Genomic DNA, 21,806 nt, shown 5'->3' on the forward strand with positions numbered 1-21,806 from the left:
TGTTGAAAGAGAAGGAGAGAGTATTTAGCGTGTTAAACTCAGCCAATTCCAACAGCATGTGCAACGGGATTGGCAGGAGTCTCTTCTACAAGAGGCACGATGCTACAAGTGACACAAACTCTCGGTGGAGAAGTTATTACATATTCTACCCACTCATTAATAACGTTGGTGACTCTGAACTAGGACGGGGCCTGCTCATGTCACCGTCACCGCTTACTCTATCACACGGCCGTAAGCCTGTAAAAGAACCTTCAGTTCCTATTTGTCTCATTTGAAGACCTTCATTCAGAGGTACACAGACCAAAGAGATTCTAATTTCTTTTCAACGTTGATCATAAAAAATGTTTTAAAAACGTAAATAGGATCATGCAGCTTTAATAAAAATGGGCTGAAATCTATACAAGGTAAGAACTGACTCTGAGATTTGTGTGTTATGGTAAATTATTAAAGATTGTAAAACCCATTAAATTATATAGGGCTTCCACCAAGTAGTGATAATTTTCATTTTAAGCTGATTTGAACACACACGTGGACACAGGTATCACAAGAGAGTGCTAATGTCACTTTCCCTTTCATAGAAACTGAGGGTCAGAAGTTATGTTTTTTTTTTTAGAAGTTATGTTCTTGAAAAAAATTCTCAAATATACAAAAAGAAAAAATTTAAAGAGTATATATTAGAGGCCAACACCATGTACTATATTTAACAGTAAAACACCAGAGACTTCCCATTAAACTCTGGAACAGGGCCAAGTCTGGGTTAGCGCTGCTCTAGAGGTGTGGCCATGCAATGACTAAGGACGGAAGCAAGACAGGCCACCAGAAGAAAGGAGGCCCAAAAACTGCGAAGCCAGGTTCCTGGGAAGAGCATCCATGTGGATTCTGAAATCACCTAGAATCATGACGGGACCAGTGAAAAGGAACAGAGCCCAACAGCAGGAATCTTCAAGGAACGAGGGGCGCCCTTAGGGATGGTGGGTGACTGTAACCAAGAGAGGTGGGTGGTGTGGTCTAGTGACATGGTACTCAAAACTGGAGGATTTTAGAAAGGAAGGAGTGAGGACGGTTTAGAACTGTGGTTCTCAAACTTCAGAGTGCATGACAATCACCTAGAGAACTTGTTAAAACACAGACATCTCTGGGCCCCTGCCCAGTTTCTGCTTCAGTAGACTGGGGGCAAAGCCCTAGGATTTGCCCTTATATACAAAGAGGGAAAAGACCACGGACCCGATAGCAAAACTGGCAAAAGATGGGAAAAGTTACAGAAAAAGAAATGCAAAGGCCCTTAAAACACATGAAAAGATGTCCAACTTCCTCACAGTAAGAGAAATGCAAATTAAAATTGAGATATAATTTCTCACCCATCAGACCACTTAAAATCCAATATTTTGACAACATATTCTTCTGGTGAGGCTCTGGCAAAACAGGCACTCTCAAATGCTGCTGGTGGAGATTCGAAACAACTCAGACTCTAAGGAGGGGACTACAGCAATACCTAGAGCAAAGCTACAAATCCATCTGTTCTCTGAGCCGGCAAGCCCAATTCTAGGAATCGATTCCAAAGACACAATGGCAAAAACATAACAGAACTTCTGTAAAAAGGCTATTCATTGCAGTTCTATTTGTAATAGCAAAAGATTGGAAACAACTAAAATATCCATCGATGCAGACATGTTGAATATGGAATATGTACACAATGGAGTGATATGAAGCTGTAAAAAACAAATGAGAAACATGTCTATGATGATTAATAAGGGAGAAGAGCAAACTACAGAAGCACTACTTTTAAGAAAAGGAGTGAAATACAAATACATACGTATTTTGCTTATGTTTTCCAAAAAAGAACAACAGAATGATAAATTAAAAAATCAGGGCTTCCCTGTTGGCGCAGCGGTTGAGAATCTGCCTGCCAATGCAGGGAACACGGGTTCAAGCCCTGGTCTGGGAAGATCCCACATGCCGCGGAGCAACTAGGCCCGTGAGCCACAACTACTGAGCCTGTGCGTCTGGAGCTTGTGCTCCGCAACAAGAGAGGCCGCCATAGTGAGAGGCCCGCGCACCGCGATGAAGAGTGGCCCCCGCTTGCCACAACTAGAGAAAGCCCTCGCACAGAAACGAAGACCCAACACAGCCAAAAATAAAAAAAATATAAATAAATAAATAAATAAAATTTAAAAAAAAAAAAAAAATCAAAAAGGATGATTACCAATGGCACAAAGAAAAGAACAGGGGCAAAGGGACAGACGCTAGACCTCTCTAAATATATACATATATATATTCTTTTTGGGGATAAAATATACATAAAGCTTACCATTTCAACCATTTTTAAAAGTACAGTTCAGTGGCAGTAAGTACAGTACATTCACACTGTTGTGCAACCAACCATCACCACCATCCATCCCCAGAACTTCTTCATCGTTCCATACTGCAACCCTGTACCCATTAAACAATGTCTCCCCACACACCCCACCCTTACCTCAACCCCTGGTAACCACTGTTCTACTTTCTGTCCCACAAATTTAACTACTCTAGGTCCCTCATAAGAGGATTCATACAATACTTGTCCTTTTGTGTCTTTCATTTAGCATAATGCCTTCAAGGTTCATCCAGGCAGTAGCATGTATCAGAATTTCATTCCTCTTTAAAGCTGAATACTATTCCATAGTATGTATATACCATCTTTTTCTCTGAATATATCTTGTTTCCGTTTTAACTCTGAAACTGTGTAAATATTTTATATAATTAAGAAATAAAAATTAAAGCAAACAAAAAATGCTTTTAAAAAAGCTGAAACAACTGAAGCTAACTTTATAACAAGCCACAAAGAGAACTTTTCAAGCAACTTTAAAACACAGTAATTTGTAGAGTCCTAGAGGGATTTTTTTCCCTAAGGACATGAAGAATCACAAAGAAATCTTAAACTGCATTCAGTAATGTTATTGTTAGTAATAATACCATTATTTTGAAATTATTAACTATATTCTGTAGGGTAAAGTAAATAATAATGAGTTTTAAATGATGGTTTAAAAAACTGGTCATTTTTAGAGACTGCTAGGACACCAACTCATTATTCTAGAAAAAAGGGTGTGGTGGGGGGAGGGAGAATCATACCCTATCTTTTTTGGTATGAAATTTATTTCAAAGTTACCAACTAATTGATGAAATAGGAAGTTTTTATTTATAGAAGAATCACAGCTAATAAATGCTTTAAAAGGAATGACAAAATTAGGATATCTCCATTTTGCAAACCCTAATGGAATAGTGGATCTATACAACAAAAATCACTGGTTGCTACAAGTGAATCCATTGATTAATCTTAACATCATTATTTTACAACAATATGTGATTTGTGATATAAAAGTAGAATATACATACAGCGCTATGAATTATTTTTGCCTAAAAAATCAGATCCTGAATCTAATTAAGGCTCTAGACCTAGCTCCCAATTTATAGGAAATATGGGAGACAGAGGGACCTGTTAAACAATAACATTGTTTAAGCAGCCAAATCTGAGAATGGGGAAAATTCTTTAGGACAGATGACAGCATCTTCTTCTTCTTCTTTTTAATATTATGGCGTTTTCAGTGTTTTCTGTTTTTTTTTTTTAAATTTATTTACTTTATTTATTTTTTATTTTTGGCTGCATTGGGTCTTTATTTTTGGCTGTGCGCGGGCTTTTCTCTGGTTGCGGCGAGCAGGGGCTACTCTTCGTTGCCGTGTGCGGGTTTCTCATTGCGGTGGCTTCTCTTGTTGCAGAGCACAGGCTCTGGGCGTGCGGGCTCAGTAGTTGTGGCTCATGGGCTCAGTAGTTGTGGCTCGCGGGCTCTAGAGTGCAGGCTCAGCAGTTGTGGTGCGCGGGCTTAGTTGCTCCGCAGCATGTGGGATCTTCCTGGACCAGGGCTCGAACCCGTGTCCCCTGCATTGGCAGGCGGATTCTCAACCACTGTGCCACCAGGGAAGCCCGATAGCTTCTTCAATGAATAAATAGTATGGGGAAAGGGGGGCAGGCAGGGGAAATGTTATAAATTCAGAGATTTAAGAATCTGTCAGTATACTAAAAACTACTGAATTGTATACTTTAAATGGGTGAACTGTATGGTATGTGAATTAAATCTCACTAAACCCGTTAAAATATATATTTAAGAGACCAAAATATCAACTAAGAACAATACATGGATCCTACTTAGATGCTGATTTGAACAAACCAATTGAAAAAAAAGAGAGACATTTTAAAAGCAATCAGGGAAAACTGAACTCAGACTGCATATCAAATGATAATTTTAAAACATCTGTTGATTTGGGGGTTTGGGATAATGGTATTGCGGTTAAGTTTTTTAAAAGTTCATTTTCTGTCACAGACACATAATGAAGCACACAATAAAACATTCATGCGTGAAATAATATGATTTGCTTTAACTATTCCAAGAAGCTAAAACAAAAATGTAGGGAAAGTGAAAGAAACAAGAATGACAAGATGTTGGCAACTTGTTGACACTTGGTGATAATGCTTTCAGGTAACAATACTATTATCTCTGCTTTTAGAAATGTTTGAAAATTTCCTTCATGAAAAGTAAAAAATAAAAGTGATAAGGCACCTATCACAGAGGTGCAGATAGATCACTGTGGAGGATCTGGAGTACATGCTTGAAAATTTCTGTAATAAAATGTTTAAAAAAAGACAAATGATTTTCAGAAAAAATACTTACAACACAAATGCCAAACACATTATATCAACTAAAAAACTATGTATGTTTTGATGGGGGTGGTGGGGAGAAGAAAAGTATTTTACTTTTATACTTTCAGTACTTTTGTTTTCACTTTACAAGGATCATGCATTACTCTTTCAATAGAAATAAACACTTAAAAATAGTTAAGCAATAAATTCTGCCTCCGTAATATAGAATCTTTGCTAGTTTCACATAAAAATTTTAAAACCTTACCTGAGGAATGTTCTTGGAGGCCACTGTTTGCAAAAGGGCCCTCAAGGCACTACTTATGGCTTCTAAAAAGTCAACATGCTTAGCAAAATCTAAAACACAAAAGTGAAATATAAATTTGTTTTTGTCTTTCTCTAAGAAGAGTTATTTTATAGAAAAAGAGACAAAACAAAGCATGTTACATGTTAATATATGCTACAATAATAAAAACATTTGATATTGAAGCCCAAACTTCCAGTTCACAGCTCCCTGTGAACTGTATATTTGAGTTTGAAAGATGACCACAACTGAAATAATCAGGACAGTCCTGACAGTCCTTGACTTGTAGATGCTGGATTTTCATTTAACTCACACTTTAGCACATGATAAGCCTGAGCTAACCTTTGTAGACTGAAATCAGCTTTTCATAGATTGCTATCACGGTGCTGGGCAGACATAGGGTAGAGTCATCTCCCAAGTCAGAGTGCCTCCTCGCCAACCCAAGCCCACTGCCCAGCCAAGAAGCGTTGCTTATGCAGGGCCAGGCCACTATGCCTCTGGTTTTCAGGGGCTCCTATGATTTTTACTGACCCAACTTCCCCTTCCCACTCTTGCTCATTTTTACTCTTTTCTTATTGCCCCTTCCTCCCACAAAGGATAAACAGAACAACAGCAATAAACAATTATGCTAACACAGCCATGTAGAAGGGTGAGGACCGCCTAGGTGAGCTGGCTCCCTAACCCCTCTGGTGGGAAGGGACAGCGACTGATGTGGTGTGATAGGTCATATTTTCCAAAAATAGCCACAACGGGGCTTCCCTGGTGGCGCAGTAATTAAGAATCCGCCTGCCAATGCAGGGGACACGGGTTCGAGCCCTGGTCCAGGAAGATCCCACACGCCACGGAGCAACTACGCTCATGCGCCACAACTACTGAGCCTGCGCTCTAGAGCCTGCGAGCCACAACTACTGAAGCCCGCGTGCCCTGAGCCCGTGCTCCGCAACAAGAGAAGCCACTGCAATGAGAAGCCCGCGCACCGCAACGAAGAGCAGCCCCCACTCGCCGCAACTACAGAAAGCCCGCGTGCAGCAGCGAAGACCCAACACGGCCAAAAATAAAAAAACAAATAAATAAATAAATTTATTTTTTTTAAAAAACCCAATAAATTGATTTAAAATTTAAAAAAATAGCCACAACAGTATTTCCAGTTCTGCATGATCTTGCAGAACCTTGCCACTTCCCATAAAGACTGTGGAGTCTATTTCCCCTCCTCTTGAACCTGGGTGGGACTCTGTGGCTTCTTCAACCAGGACAACATGTGAAAGTGACAGGCTAAGTGGTAAAAGGCATGACTTCCGCCTGACTCACATGCCTTTGCTCTCTCCTCTCTCTCAACTCTCGCCCTTGGAACCGAGCCACCATATTATGGAAGCCCAGGTCACACGAAGAGGTCAGAGGTGGGTGTTCTGGCTGACAGCCCCAAACCAACTACCAGACATGTGAGTGAATAGGCCTCAGATGATTCTGGCTCCCAATCTTCCAGCAGAGGGCCTAGGCTAGGGTTTCTCAACTTCAGCACTATGGACATTTTGGACCAGATAATTCTTTGTGGTGCATGTGGAGTCCCCTGTGCACTAGGATATTTAACAACATCTCTGGCCTCTACCCTCTAGATAACAGCAGCACCCCCCCCCCAAATGATAACAACAAAAAATGTCTCCAGACATTGATAAAAGTCCTCGGGGGCAAAAACTGCAGCCAGTTGAGAAACACTGGCCTGGACATCATGGGGTAGAGAAAACCATCTCCACTGGACCCTTTCTAAATCCCTGACCCATAGAAACCATGAGAAATAGCACATGATTACTGCTATTTTAAGCCACCAAGTTTGGGGGTGATTTGTTATATAGCAGTAGACACTTTGTCTTTCTCCTCTATGGTGTCCTTGGCCAAATAAAGATTCTGATGCCCCTTTTTGGGCTGCATGAGAGCAAGGCAGCTTCTGCAAAGACTGGAATCAAGGCTTGTTTTATCTTTCAGCTCTCTCATTTTCAGATATATGTTATGCACAGAGGTAGGGAATTCCTGTAAGTATCACAGAACAGATACTAGGATACTTTAGGATCAGAAAGACCAGGGACAGAATCCAGCCTTTGACATTATGTCACCTCTCATTTTGATCTCAGCCCAAGTGTTAGCTCCTCAAAGGGGCCTTTCCATACTAACTAGTGTGACACCTCATACCATTCTGCTTTTATGTTTTTCCTTCCTAGCCAAAATGACCTTAAACCTTTATTTATATGAAAATGCAAGCTCCATGAGCATGGCGGCTTTGCCTATCTTGTTTATGCCTGTATACCTTGGACCTAGAACAGTGCAAGGCATAAAGTAAGTCAATAAATAAATAGTTGTTAAAAGAAGGAACCCCCCCTGAAAAAAGTTCCTAAACCTCTAAATCTCAGCATCCTCATCAGGCAGGTGGAGTAATAAATGCCTAGCTCATAAAACCTAGTACCTAACAGGCCCTCAAAAATTGGTATAAAATTGTGACTATTAAGCTTCCAAAAGTCACCATACTGGCTCTGAAAAGTAACTTATATTTGATTAAAGCTGTAAGTGTAGTCCTGGAAATCTGTCAGCTGCACATAAAACTATTAAACCATGTTATGAAGAACTAACTTGATACAAACTAGAACACATCTCAGAACCAATTTTTTTTCTATCCTCTAGTCTTAGGAAAATAACAATTACCTTAGATTCAAAATCCTAATCTAAACTACACTACTGTTTTACATTATGTGAAATTCATATTTTCCCTAAATTTGGATGATTTTATTTAATTCACATTTCTGGTCATTTATCCAAATTAGGGAAGGAAGTTCAAACAACTCTGCCTTTCTGAGAAATTCTCAGTAAAAGGTCAAGACATGTGGTATTGTCAAAAGAAATTAAGTAAATGTCAAAAGAAGTTAAACAAAAGGTGATTCAAAATGTCTTTCCCCGTAACAACTTTGTACAGTATCTAAGAATTTGTAGCACACCTAAATGTAGGTAAACAGTCAACCCACAAGTAATGAAGCAGCAAATTATATTTAGGTGAATTCTGCAGACTGATTTTCAATGTTCTGGTATGGAATAAAAAACATATCCCAGAATGGGTGATACTACCATTCTAACGGTAATGAAAAAGAGCTTTCTGCTTCCCAAAATCTAGGGTAGCAGGGAATCCTAAATGATTTTAGAACCCATGTAATGGAACAAATGACAAACTGACCCAATCTGCAAATAATACATTGCTAAAAATTTCTTATGTTTTGAAGATCAATATTTTAAATGAAGGAGACAAAGATGTTGGTGTTTTGAACACAAGGACCAGATTCTACTAAAAACTTGCTCATTTTATCTCTGATGTCAGCCACAAATCTATGTAGGTAGGTATCACAAATTTTATAAGTATTCAGAACTGTATTTCAGCATCAAAACTAAAACAAGTTAAATACAATACAGCTGTATGATCCTCATACATTTAACTTTCAAACATGGTAACACAAAAAAGAGAAATTTAGCCCCATTCTCCCCACCAAATTCTTCAATAACAGTTCACATTATCCATGTAGAGCTCATAGGGTTACACTATTTTATAAATCCCAAATATTTGGAAAGACTATATTAGAATAGTATAAATATAAGCAATTATCCTTTATCAAAAATTTCATTCTGATAAAAAGGTTATGTCTACAATAGCTAGGAAATTGGAATTTATTAAAAATCTAAGTGTTTAATTATACTTTCTCACAATTCAGAAACTTTCCATTATTTCTCTAAGGCTCAGCTTGTTATGGTTTTCCTGTGATCTTTCCAGGTAATCAATGTGCATGTATGTACCAGTGACCAGGAATAGCCAGCTGAACTAGGAGAAACACACCTAAGTGTTTTCTGCATAGCAGAGGCACAGAATATGTGCACTTATTTCCAGTGAAATAAACTCTTCATGCTGGCAGGGGATGGGGCTTGTGGAACTTTGACTGGACTCTCATTGAGAAATGGCCCAGAGGAAAGAGATGGCAATTGTGAAACTAGGGCAGACGGGGTTCTCTCAGGTTCAGCAGGTCTTGGAAGCACTAAGAGGTCTGGGTAGGGCCTGCTCACCTGGGGGCCTAGCTGTGGACTCCCCTATCTGGCCCTGCCCACTGCAGGGAGCCCATGGGAACGGGTGGATGGGAGTGGCCATGAGCAACAGGAGTCTCCCCCAGCCACCCCTCCACAGCACATCCTGCTGGGCTGACGGAAACCACCCCTCTTGCCCCGCATGCCATCCAGATCTCTTTAGGTTTACAAGGCTGGGAGAGAAATATAAAGCTATCGCCATCATTTGGCCAGCTCACGATGACCAGTCACCTGTGTACTCCAGAGCTGGCCCAGTACGGGCCTGGAACGGGAGTGGGGCTGACGCCGCTCACATCCTGTCTGACATCCTGTCTTAGGTATGGCTGCGTGTGTGGTTTTCACATGATGGTACCAGCGGAAGAATACACAGCCTGAGATCACTTGAAAACTCTGCCTATTAACTGGCAAGTATTGATAACTATATAATGCGTTTCTAAATATTTACTTAATCTTTAAAAATTAATCTAGAACTTCTAAAACATGCACCATTAAATGCACAGCACCTCTTCATAGAGTGCAAGATAGATGTCCTAAAGAATCAGAGACCGACTCTTGAAGGAATGCTTATACAGAAACTTGTATTTAGTCAAAAGTGACCATATTTTGATCTTCTAAGAGTTTCAGCTCTTGGACTTAGTACTGTGTCTGAGAAGGGGAAATGTTAAACAGTTTGGCACAGAAATAGAGCAGATTCATATCTCCCATATTAACCCTCACTCCAGACATACATGCCGGATAGAGTAACGCGAAGAACTTTCCTTTACTATGTAAAATACCTCTATTTCCTTTCTCTGTTTTGTTTGAGCTCCCATAGTTTAATGTGGCGAAGTTAAATGAGATTCTACTACAGTGAACTATGACAATCTGTTAGAAGAGCATGCATTATACACTGTACAGCTAGGTCATTTAAAAAGAACAGTTAACAAATATTCTATGATATTGCTTATATGTGGAATCTAAAAAATGATACAAATGAACTGATTTACCAAACAGAAATAGAGTCACAGATGTAGAAAACAAACTTATGGTTACCAGGGGGAAGGGGGGGATAAACTGGGAGATTGGGACTGACATATACACACTACTATATATAAAATAGATAACAACAAAAAAAAAATAGATAACCAATAAGGACCTACTGTATAGCACAGGGAACTCTTCTCAATACTCTGTAATGACCTACATGGGAAAACAATCTAAAAAAGAGTGGATATATGTATAACTGATTCACTTTTCTGTACAGCAGAAACTAACACAACGCTGTAAATCAACTATACTCCAGTAAAAATTAAAAAAGAAAAAGAAAAAAAGAACACCTAACTAACTAATGTACAGTATCTCTCTAGGTTTCTGCACACAAATGAAATTAATCCATATCAGATACCTGTAACTTAGAGATTCAGCTTATACCATGCAAAGGTATTTGAAGAAAGATATGTGTTAGAAAAAAAGCAAGGTGTAGAATTGTGTGTATGGTAGTCTATCATTTGCCTTAAAATACACATACATACTTTTGTATCGAGACTCTCTCTGGAAGAATACACAAGAAACTGGTCACAGTGACCAATTCTGGGAGAGGAACTGGGTAGTGTGAGAAAAAGGAGGGAGGCTTTCCACTTTATGTGCTCTCAAACCTTGTGAATTCTGTCATACACATCTGTAGCACCCAATCAAATGTAAATCAAATGGTTTTTTTTTTTTTTTTTTAGAAATTCACATTCTTTTATTTATTTATGACTGTGTTGGGTCTTCGTTTCTGTGCGAGGGCTTTCTCTAGTTGCGGCAAGTGGGGACCACTCTTCATCGCCGTGCGCGGGCCTCTCACCATTGTGGCCTCTCTTGTTGCGGAGCACAGGCTCCAGACGCGCAGGCTCAGTAATTGTGGCTCACGGGCCCAGTTGCTCCGCGGCATGTGAGATCTTCCCAGACCAGGGCTCGAACCCGTGTCCCCTGCATTGGCAGGCAGATTCCCAACCACTGCGTCACCAGGGAAGCCCAAATCAAATGGTTTTATATTTAAGAAGAAAACTAAAGAACAGAGAATTACCCAAATATCTTAATGAACCCTAATATTTATGATATTTGTGATGCAGTCTTAATTGTACTGACATAACTGGATGCAAGCAATTTTAATGAAAAAGAAAAATATACCCCAGAGGCCTGCTTGCATACTTTGTTTTGACTCTATACCACTGGCAACTATAAATATATGACTGCTAGTGTCTGGGAAAGGTTTCTGCAGGTTGGATGAGAGACAGTGTACAATTACAAACTCCAAGCTCCTGGCCCTTCAAAATTCTGCTCCATCCCAGTCGTTTTTCACAATAAGGCCTAAATATTTACCTGGCTGAGAAAAAAGCAGTTGTGACAGATGCTGTGCAAGTGTCTGAAGGGCTGCAGGTCCTCCCAGATGGTCCACATCCAGGAGGGAGACAAGGCTCTGGAGACACACGAGGGCTCTGCATTGTATAGTGCTCATTCTGCAAAGGAAGAGAGAGAATGCTGTCTGTTCCTCTCACAGTAACCCAGCAGAATTCAGCACTGACTTTGAAATTAAGTGTCACATTCTGACAGGGACCATCTGTAAGCAGAAGGAGGTCTAGGGCAGTGAGCAAGGATTCTTAAAGTGAACTGTTAATCCTACCAGATCAAACTGCCTGAGCACTCAAGGCCTCTGAGGAACAGCTCATTTATGAGTCACATGGAATCTGCTTGAGAAAAATTTCTATGCATGGCAGCAACTTTAAAATTATTTTTAATTGTGAAATATGACATACATAAAGCGCTCAACGAATATACAGAGTGTAACGGTTTACAAAGCAAACACCTGCACATCTAGGTAGGAAATAAACAACACTAGCACTATTTAAAGGACATGGAAGCAACCTAAATGTCCAACGACAGATGAATGGATAAAGAAGATGTGGCACATATATACAATGGAATATTACTCAGCCATAAAAAAGAATGAAATAATGCCACTTGCAGTAACATGGATGGACCTAGAGATTATCATACTAAGTGAACTAAGCCAGAAAGACAAACATCATATGATATCGCTTATAGGTGGAAACTAAAAAAAAATAAAGGTACAAGTGAACTTATTTACAAAACAGAAATAGATCCACAGATATAGAAAACAAACTTATGGTTGCCAAAGGGGAAATGGGGGGAGGGATAAATCAGGAGTTTGGGATTAACATACACACACTACTATATATAAAATAGATAAGGAGGGCTTCCCTGGTGGCGCAGTGGTTGAGAATCTGCCTGCTAATGCAGGAAACACGGGTTCGAGCCCTGGTCTGGGAAGATTCCACATGCCGCGGAGCAACTGGGCCCGTGAGCCACAACTACTGAGCCTGCGCGTCTGGAGCCTGTGCTCCGCAACAAGAGAGGCCACAATAGTGAGAGGCCCGCGCACCGCGATGAAGAGTGGCCCCCACTTGCCACAACTGGAGAAAGCCATAGCACAAAAACGAAGACCCAACATAGCAATCAATCAGTCAATAAAGAAATCTTAAAAAAAAAAAAATAAAAAAAATAAAATAGATAAGGAACAAGGACCTACTGTATAGCACAGAGAACTATAGGGTAATAACCTATAAGGGAAAAGAATCTGAAAAAGAATACGTATATATCTGAAACACTTTGCTGTACACCTGAAACTAACACAACACTGTAAATCAACTATACTTCAATAAAAAAAAAAAAAGAAACGCTGCTAGCGCCCTCACGGCCCACCTATCCCTTCCCTATCACGCCCCACCTCCTTGACCCCAAAGGTCACCACTCTCCAGACTTTCATAGCAGACATTTCCTTGCTTTTCTTTACAGGTTTACCACCTATGTATGCATCCCTAAATGAAACAGTTTAGTGTCAGTGTTCTAGTTCAGATTTTTTATTGCTGTATGTGTTAATCTAATGTGTTAAGAAGTAGCTCAGCTGTATGTATTCTACTGTATGATTATGTCAGCATTTATTTATCCATTCTGCCACTGATGGACATTGAGGTTGTTTCCAAGTTGGGGCAACTGTAAACCACACTGCTATGTGCACTCTCCTGTCTTAGTGCACATATGCGCACACTTCTCCAGGGAACACACACAGGACACAGGGGGAGAGCTCTTGAGGGGGGGTCGGCATCTTCCATTTAATGGTCTATCATTTCATATAATAACATAATGACAAATGGTTTTGAAAATAGAAAAGTTCTTACTTTCTAATCAAAGGTTTCCAACTGGGGTTCCTAGAACACACGTCAACTGCAATGCTGTTTGGAAAGGCAGTTTTCTCAAAAATCTAAATTTAAAAAAGAAGTAAGGCAAAGGTTAAAGAGTAGGGTTTTTACACATGATTCCTTTATAAAATCCCAACATGTGACTTCTAAGTGAGATGGTCAGGCTTGATAAAGATGTACTCAGGAATTCTGAACAGCCCACCTCCAGTGCTGTTCATTGTTTTGTTTCCCAGATCTTACCAATTACCCACACCTGGCAGTATTAGCGTACTTCTTTTGCACACAGAAGGAACAGCTTTTTTTTTTAATTTTTTTAAATTTTTAAAAAAATTTATTTATTTAATTTATCTATTATTTTTGGCTGTATTGGGTCTTTTTTTTAAGTAGTACTACTGTAAATGTCTTTTTTTTTTATTATTTATTTATTTATTTATTTATTTATTTATTTATGGCTGTGTTGGGTCCTTGTTTCTGTGCGAGGGCTTTCTCTAATTGCAGCAAGTGGCGGCCACTCTTCATCACGGTGCGTGGGCCTCTCACTATCGCGGCCTCTCTTGTTGCGGAGCACAGGCTCCAGACGCGCAGGCTCAGTTATTGTGGCTCACGGGCCTAGTTGCTCCACGGCATGTGGGATCTTCCCAGACCAGGGCTCGAACCCGTGTCCCCTGCATTGGCAGGCAGATTCTCAACCACTGCGCCACCAGGGAAGCCCCTGTATTGGGTGTTTGTTGCCGTGCGCGGGCTTTCTCTAGTTGCGGCGAGTGGGGGCTACTCTTCGTTGTGGTGCGTGGGCTTCTCATTGCAATGGCTTCTCTTGTTGCCGAGCATGGGCTGTAGGCGCGTGGGCTTCAGTAGTTGTGGCACGCAGGCTCTAGAGTGCAGCCTCAGTAGTTGCGGAGCACGGGCTTAGCTGCTCCGCGGCATGAGGGATCTTCCCGGACCAGGGCTAGAACCCGTGTCCCCTGCATTGGCAGGCGGATTCTTAACTGCGGCACCACCAGGGAAGCCCCGGAACAGCTTTCTTAAGCCTTCCCTGTGCTCTAGAATGAGCCTAGACTGAAAACAGATTACCTTCTTTGGGATGAGGTAGTTGGTGAGAGCGGTATGAACCTCATGGGAGAGGCAGAGGGGAGACAGCAGCTGCCCACCGCATTCACTCAGGGAATTCTCCATAAACGCGTCGCTTTCATCACTGCTGGAAAGCTCTTCCCATTCATCGTCGGTGGGATCTGGGAAGAGTGCAGATCACACAGAACTGGACTATTTAAGATAATCCTCATGGAAGCTGCCCTCCCAGTCCAGGGGAGGAGATCTAAATGGGAACTGGTCACAAACCTTCACTGCAGCACATGTTGACAATGATTTCCAGAGCAGTCTGCTGAGCTGTCAGCAACGCTATGGTCTCTCTCAGCTCCTTGTCGGTGGGCTTAAAAAAAAAAAAGCAAACGACCAACTCTCAAATGTGTGGAAAAATATTTTCATGTGACTCTCCTTAGTTAAAGCCTACTAAATGATATTTGCACTTGGAATAGAGGACGTGGGTGGGGGTGGGTAAATAGAAGAAAAGTCATAAAGTGCTGGAAGGACAAACAGGCATTATGATTCCTCTTGGCACTGTGCAGCATGCCACTGTTCACCGGGTTTCCATCTATCTGCACGGTTACTTTCTAAGTGTTGCTTAGTTAGCTGGAGAGAACAGAAAAATATTCAGGAATTCTGAACTAAATTCACCCTGAAACTTAATCTAATGTGTTAAGAAGTAGCTTAGCATACTAAGATTAAAACAAGAGTTCATTTTGGACACCAGGCACTTACACACAACAAACCTGCTTTTAGATGCTTACACATTTTCTTGGAAAAGACTTCATTAACCAGAATTACTAACAGGCCCTTATATGACCAACAGAGCTTGGCTAAAGAGCAGATAGGCTTGCTGCTTTCTGGCTTTCTTTGAAGACTGCAATAAAACATTTCTTAAAGACTGAAGAAATAGGGGGACTTCTTCTTCTGGAAATAAATAACATGAACCTAACTTATCAATTAACATTCTCAAAATGGGTTGTATAAATTTATATGACCTTAATTCTCAAGTCACCTATGAAAAGTGAAACAGCTGCACTCCAAAACAGTGCATAAGCTAAAAGTAATGTATATTTTGTTGCCTGAATGTTTCCCAGTTTCAAAAGTTTTCTAATTGTCTTTTCAAAGGCTGTAAAATATTCCATTAAATGAATGTATTATAATTTATTAAGCATTCCGCTAGCATGGAATATTTCAGATTACTTGGTTATCTTATTTCCTCAGATTTACTGGATCAAAGGTTAAAAACACATCTATAGATCTTGTGACATATTCCTGTTCTCCTTTTCCAGAATGTTGTACTCATTTTTAATCCTCCAGCAACTTCTTGTGCAACGATTTAACTCTAATTTTGAACCACATTCTTAAAAAAAAAAAGCAGATAGCTAATTAATAGATGTAGCTTAGGAATCCCTATGTTTATATTCATTTTATTGCTGGCAAGAATGTATCTAGGGACTTCCCTGGTTGTCCAGTGGTTAAGAATCCACCTTCCAATGCAGGGGATGCGGGTTCGATCCCTGGTCAGGGAACTAAGATCCCACATGCCGCAGGGCAACTAAGCCCGCACGCTGCAACTACTGAGCCCACGGGCCACAACCACAGAGCTCACGTGCTCTGGAGCCTGTGCGCCGCAATGAAAGATCCCACGTGCCACAACTAAGACCCGACGCAGCCAAAAATAAAATTAATTAATTAATTAAAAATAAAAGAATGTATCTAAAATTTATTCCTACTCACTTCGTGCGTGTATGATATTCAACTAAACATTTCTTGGAGGCGACTCAAAGCTACATAAGACATGCCTCTGCTGGGCTCTCATCCACTTAACACCTACGAAGATCTGGCTTAGAAGAACTCTGAAACTAAGTTCCACTTCTTTACCTGACTTTCCTGCTCAGAACATTTCCCTGCTTCTTATTGTTATCAAATTGACATAAAGAACCAAGCTAGAGGAAATGTTATGACAGCTGAGATTTGCTTCAAAATATTCAGTAGTTGAGAGGGGAAGAGTGGGTAGGGAAATAGATGAAAGAAAACAGACTGTGATTTGACAATTGCTAACTGTGGAAGGTGGGTAGGGAGTGTTCTACTTCTGCATGTTACAGCCACAACTTGGGTCGGTTCTCTCTTTACAGATGTGTGCTTATACCTTCTTAAGTTAAATGATGCAATTAAGGGTTTTGATTCTAAAGGATCCCTGCACAAGCCACTGGGCAGAGTGGAAGACCAGAGCTGCCTGGCTGTAAATCTGTATTCCTGGCACACGGCAGCACGATGCTTAGCACCCTACTGGCACTTAAACACTGGCTGCGTGATCAGCATGTTAATCATCCAGTCTACTCAGCTATGGTGATAGGCTTTAAAACGCAAGCTTTTGTGAAGAGAAAACACTGCATTTTCTAAGCACCAAAATTCTATTTCTAAGTAGTACTTGGGAAAGTGAATCTCTAAATAAGTTAAATATCGATACTTTTAAACAGTGGCACTTCATCTTGGTGGATGTGGATCTCAATCCCCACTCACTCATTCCCTGCAGGGCCCCTGAGAGCAAGGCTGGAGATGGGGAAACCCTGCAGGAGTGCTGTTCTCCCAGCCAGAGATGTCCGATCTTTCAGAGTCCCCTGACAGCCCAACTGGAATTTCCACTTCTGCTCTGATGGGAATTCGGGGTGGGGAAACATAGTATATGTGCATCCGGCAGGATAAAGTGACCTGGTCAGCACGATGCAACACCTGCAGAAGAGCCTCCAAACCCTGACCTGTTAGAGCTTATGTTCCACAAGTGGATCCCAGATCTGTAACTCACCTCCATGTGGTACCTGAGGGGATGCTGCTGGGGTTTTAGAAACACCCTTTGGAATGACAAGGCTCATAGCTATGCCTTTGTCTATCTTGCTTTACTGATTTTAAATTCTACCCACTCTGACTCAGATGCACAAGTGAGACAAGGAGTAAATTTGGGGTTCAAATACACGCCTCTTGCACCAAAAGGGGGTGATATGATTTTTAAGCCACTTTACGATTTGCAAGCAACTCAAGGGCAGGATGGCCTTTTCATTTCATATTCACCCCAGCACTTAACACAATGCTTTGCACCTAACAGCTATTCATGGGGACTGTGGCACATATATACAATGGAATATTAATCAGCCATAAAAAGAAACGAAATTGAGTTATTTGTAGTGAGAAAGTAGTTCTTAACTACAACATTTGACTGCTTTGAAACACCACCAATTCAGCTTTACAAGACTTCATAGGACGTGGGACAGTGGTATACTGATGAGTTTATGCCCACTAAGAATTCTTTAAAAATAAATCTATCTAAACTCTAAGACATTGACTTAAGATACTTCTCAGTTTCAGTTCATTGTACACGAATCAGGACGGGCCACGCGTAAGATGGTAGAAAGGGTGACAGGACATTACTAGGGTTCTTCCAGTTCAGGCTTCATTGTCTTTCTTCCGAATGACTTCAGCAGCCTCCTGTCTGGTCTTCCTGCCTCCAGGCCCCTCAAACAACACTAACCCGCTTTCACCATGCTGTTTCTTACACCATCCTTTAAGACAGCTCAGGTGTTCTGTCCACAAAGCCTTTTCTGAGAGCGTCTTCCTTTCTGCTTCCATCAGGGCTGAGTCAGGTGTGCTTACTCTATAGATACGACTCCCTCAGAAGTCTGTGCACAGCCCTATCACTGTTCTTAGCACAGGCATTATAATAAATTATACTTACATGTCTATCCTCTCAAGATGGAAAAGGTCCCTGAAGACAGGAAATATGCCTTAATCATCTTTCTATCAGCAGCATCTGGCACAGGGCCTGGCACACAGAGTAAGCACAGAAAATGTGCACCTAGATGAATAAAGCCCAACTCACCGTCCTCCTTGTCTTCCTGACGACCTGTTCTCCTCCTTGGGAAAAATGTTTTCCCAAAGTATGGCTCCATCGCTGCTGACTGGCTCAGTTGAAATGTTCCCTGCACCCAAGACTGCTCCTCCTCACCCCAACATCACGCCCACTAGCACAAATAAGCCACAATCAAAAACTATAAACCAGGGACTTCCCTGGTGGCACAGTGGTTAAGAATCCGCCTGCCAATGCAGGGGACACAGGTTCGAGCCCTGGTCCAGGAAGATCACATATGCCATGGAGCAATGAAGCCTGTGTGCCACAACTACTGAGCCTGCGCTCTAGAGCCCTCGAGCCACAACTACTGAGCCCGCGTGCCACAACTACTGAAGCCCGCGTGCCTAGAGCTTGTGCTCCACAAGAGAAGCCACTGCAATGAGACGCCCGCGCACCGCAACAAAGAGTAGCCCCTGCTCGCCGCAACTAGAGAAAGCCTGCATGCAGCAACGAAGACCCAACACAACCAAAAATAAATAAATAAATAAATAAATTTATAAAAAAACAAAACAAACAAACAAACAAAAACTATAAACCAGTCTGCAAAAACTACAAACCATCATTAATTTTCATAATCACCCAACCTCCTCTGCTTGGCAGTAGGGAGTAAATGAAAGTTTGGCTTGCTACTTTGGTAAGGCTAAACACTAAAATAAAAGAGACAAGAATGCAAGGGACAATTCAAGCAAAGTAAAAATTCCTTTAGTTTGAAGACAGTCTGGGAGAGAATGTGTAACTGAAGTGGGAGATGACCACATGTTTCTGAAGTGCTGCAAAAGTACTGGTCTTTTCAAACCTTCTCTATATAAAAGTTTTGTCTTAGGACATTTTTTTTTCTCCTTTGGGAGATTTCTGAGTTATGAGTTAATGGGAAAACATGACTTTTTTTTTTTTAACTGAAATTCACTTTATAATTAACTTTGCTGTAACATTTTCCTACAACGCTTAGGATACCTATTGAAAGATAATAGCTGTATTAATCCATGTCTGAAAGCATCAATCCGACTTACTGGAAGTAAATCTGAAATGAAAGTTTTCCTTCTGACTTTCCTTCTATGAGGAATTTCTTCCATTTCATCATCCTCAATCAAATCATCACCATTAACATTCTGTAATGTATCCTCAGTCTGTGCAGCAGTTTTCATCCTTTGAGTTTCAGTCTCCTTCATTTGAATAACCATTTCACCAGCATCCATTTCCAGAACTTCAGATAAGATCTTTAGTATGGCATTTATGATTTCTGCCTGACTCTTGGATGGAATAATGTCCTTTAGATTCCAAATTGTGCCTGTGGAAAAAAAATGAGCATAAGGACAAAGAAATCGACTGTGAAATCTTTTATTAAATACAGTTTCCATGAGAGTGGTTCTTTAAGCTCAGGTGTAATTTCAAAAAATCCCGATCCCACTGCCTTTGCTCAGTTTTTATTAAATGTCAAAAAGCTCTGCACAGAGGCAGCTCCCTTTATTACAGCAGTCCTTCACAATCGTCTCCTTTTCTTGGCACACAATGCCTTGCTCTGATACACCAGAGAGCAACAGATCAAGAGAACACCGATCAAGTTTCTTTTACCACGACAAACTGAGTTGCCTGGCTTTCTTTCATCTTAACCTGAGCTGCTCTCCTAAGCAGCTTCTTATATTCCAAGAGTGGAATGGAATGCACTAAAATTTGAAGGTCTCACGGACAACCGGAGAGCAGGTGCTTGGTTTTTTGCTTATGAAACTAGAAGAGCTACCGCTAAGTAGTTAGACTAATTTAAAAAAAAAAAAATGTGACAGTTAAAATAAAAATCATTCCTGGGTATATATATTCAAAAAGAATTGAAAGCAAGGACTCAGATGGACATCTGTAGAACCATATTCATAGCAGCATTATTCAATAACAAAAAGGTGGAAGCAAGCCAAGTGTCCATCCACAGATGAATGGATAAACAAAATGTCATATATACATACAGTGGAATATTATTCAGCCTTAAAAAGGAAGGAAATTCTGACACATGCTATAACATGGATGAACCCTGAGGACATTACACTAAGCGAAATAAACCAGTCACAAAAAGAAAAATACTGTATGATTCCACCTATTTGAGGCACTAGAGTAGTCAAATCCATAGAGGCAGAAAGGAGAATAGCAGTTGCTGGGGGCTGAGGGGAGAGGGAAATGGAGTTCTTTAATGTGTACAGAGTTTCCGTTTTGCAAGATGAAAAGTGTTCTGGAGATTGGTTATACAACAATGCAAATGTACACTGCTTAACTGTACACTTAAAAACGGTTAAGATGTTAAATTTTATGTTATGTGTATTTTATCAGTTTAGGGGAAAAAAAACACCTCTCAAGATAAATTACCCCTGGAAGACCAAAGGGCAAGAGGAAAATATATAATAAGTTACCTACTACTTGACATGTCATCAGATTATTTCTTCTTTCTGTATTTAGAAACTCTGGGGAGATGCATTGCGGGTGAAGATCTTATAGGAAAGTGAATGGTCATGTCTTAGATGCCTGCACTACAGTCAACTTCTGAACTCACTGGTTCATAAATAAGAGGGGGTCCTGACAACAGCATTTCTTTATCAGACAACAGTAGTTTGTTAAACTAAAAACAAATTTAATCTTAGAAGGCTTTGAAACTATGCAGAACTGCTTGAATTAAGGGTCTCCACTAAAATATTAAAATTTTCAGAACAGACTAAGCACAGAAAGCCCTGATGTGGTGAAATGGGGGAATAACTTTGTCCCCCATCTCTACCTACTACAAGTTACTAAAAAAGCACACTATCACATATGGCTAAACTTTACCTGCCACCAATGTCTTTAATAGAATATATTCCATGGAACTGACAGGAGAAAGCATTGCTGATTCCAGCACATGCAATGCTGGAGCACTGAAAGATTTCAGTAGCTCTGGGTTATCTTCGGTCACCGTCTGCAAACAATATGCTATAAAGACAAACATCAAATATTTAGAAAAAAATGAATTCTGCTAGGATAATTTAAACCAAAATAACTCATCAAAAAACATCTGCATCTTTACAAGTTCTTTGGACACAGGTAGCTTTTGTAGGAGATATACACTTTCCCTCAAACACGGTATATGCAAATGAGGCTTCCCAAACTATCAGAGGTATAAAAGACCTTTTTTCCTTTTTTCTTCATTTCTAATCCTTTATAAAACTATACTTTTATAAAATATAATTTAAAAGCCTCTTAACCGCCGTGACAATGTGGAATTACTATAAACATTTATAAAGGTTTAGCCCCTATTTCTGTACTCATCACAGACCAGTAGCAAACAGCCTGCGGACCAAACACCAGTGCACTGACAACACTCTCAGGGTAGTTCTGCTGTCAAAGACAAGCCCTAGGTTTGGGAACATTCTGGCTTCTTTGAAATTCAGCACGACCTTAAAAATTACAAGTTATTTCTGGTGAAACATATTTAAGGAAAAAAGTATTTTATATAAAAATATGAGCAAATTAAGAGATGGGTAAAAT

The 21,806-nt window shown here is 40.4% G+C and overlaps 1 protein-coding gene across 6 annotated transcripts in view; it reads right to left on the reverse strand.

Annotated features, from left to right (window-relative positions):
- The window catches only part of HEATR3 (HEAT repeat containing 3), a 37,998-nt gene that overhangs the window by 7,516 nt on the left and 8,676 nt on the right, over positions 1-21,806 (reverse strand). For 4 of the 6 annotated variants that reach the window (XM_057534216.1, XM_007167618.2, XM_057534220.1 and 1 more), the window contains exons 6-12: positions 21,111-21,251; positions 19,319-19,596; positions 14,657-14,747; positions 14,393-14,550; positions 13,301-13,383; positions 11,424-11,560; positions 4,938-5,026 (exon numbers count right to left, since the gene is read on the reverse strand). In XM_057534216.1, coding sequence (XP_057390199.1) covers positions 4,938-5,026; positions 11,424-11,560; positions 13,301-13,383; positions 14,393-14,550; positions 14,657-14,747; positions 19,319-19,596; positions 21,111-21,251 — 977 coding nt within the window. Of the gene's footprint in view, positions 1-6; positions 4,652-4,937; positions 5,027-11,423; positions 11,561-13,300; positions 13,384-14,392; positions 14,551-14,656; positions 14,748-19,318; positions 19,597-21,110; positions 21,252-21,806 lie in introns of those variants that run through there. The other 2 variants (XM_057534219.1, XM_057534218.1) reach the window with 2 other exon arrangements.

Source organism: Balaenoptera acutorostrata, chromosome 19, assembly GCF_949987535.1.
Source record: "Balaenoptera acutorostrata chromosome 19, mBalAcu1.1, whole genome shotgun sequence".
Classification (NCBI taxonomy): Eukaryota; Metazoa; Chordata; class Mammalia; order Artiodactyla; family Balaenopteridae; genus Balaenoptera; species Balaenoptera acutorostrata.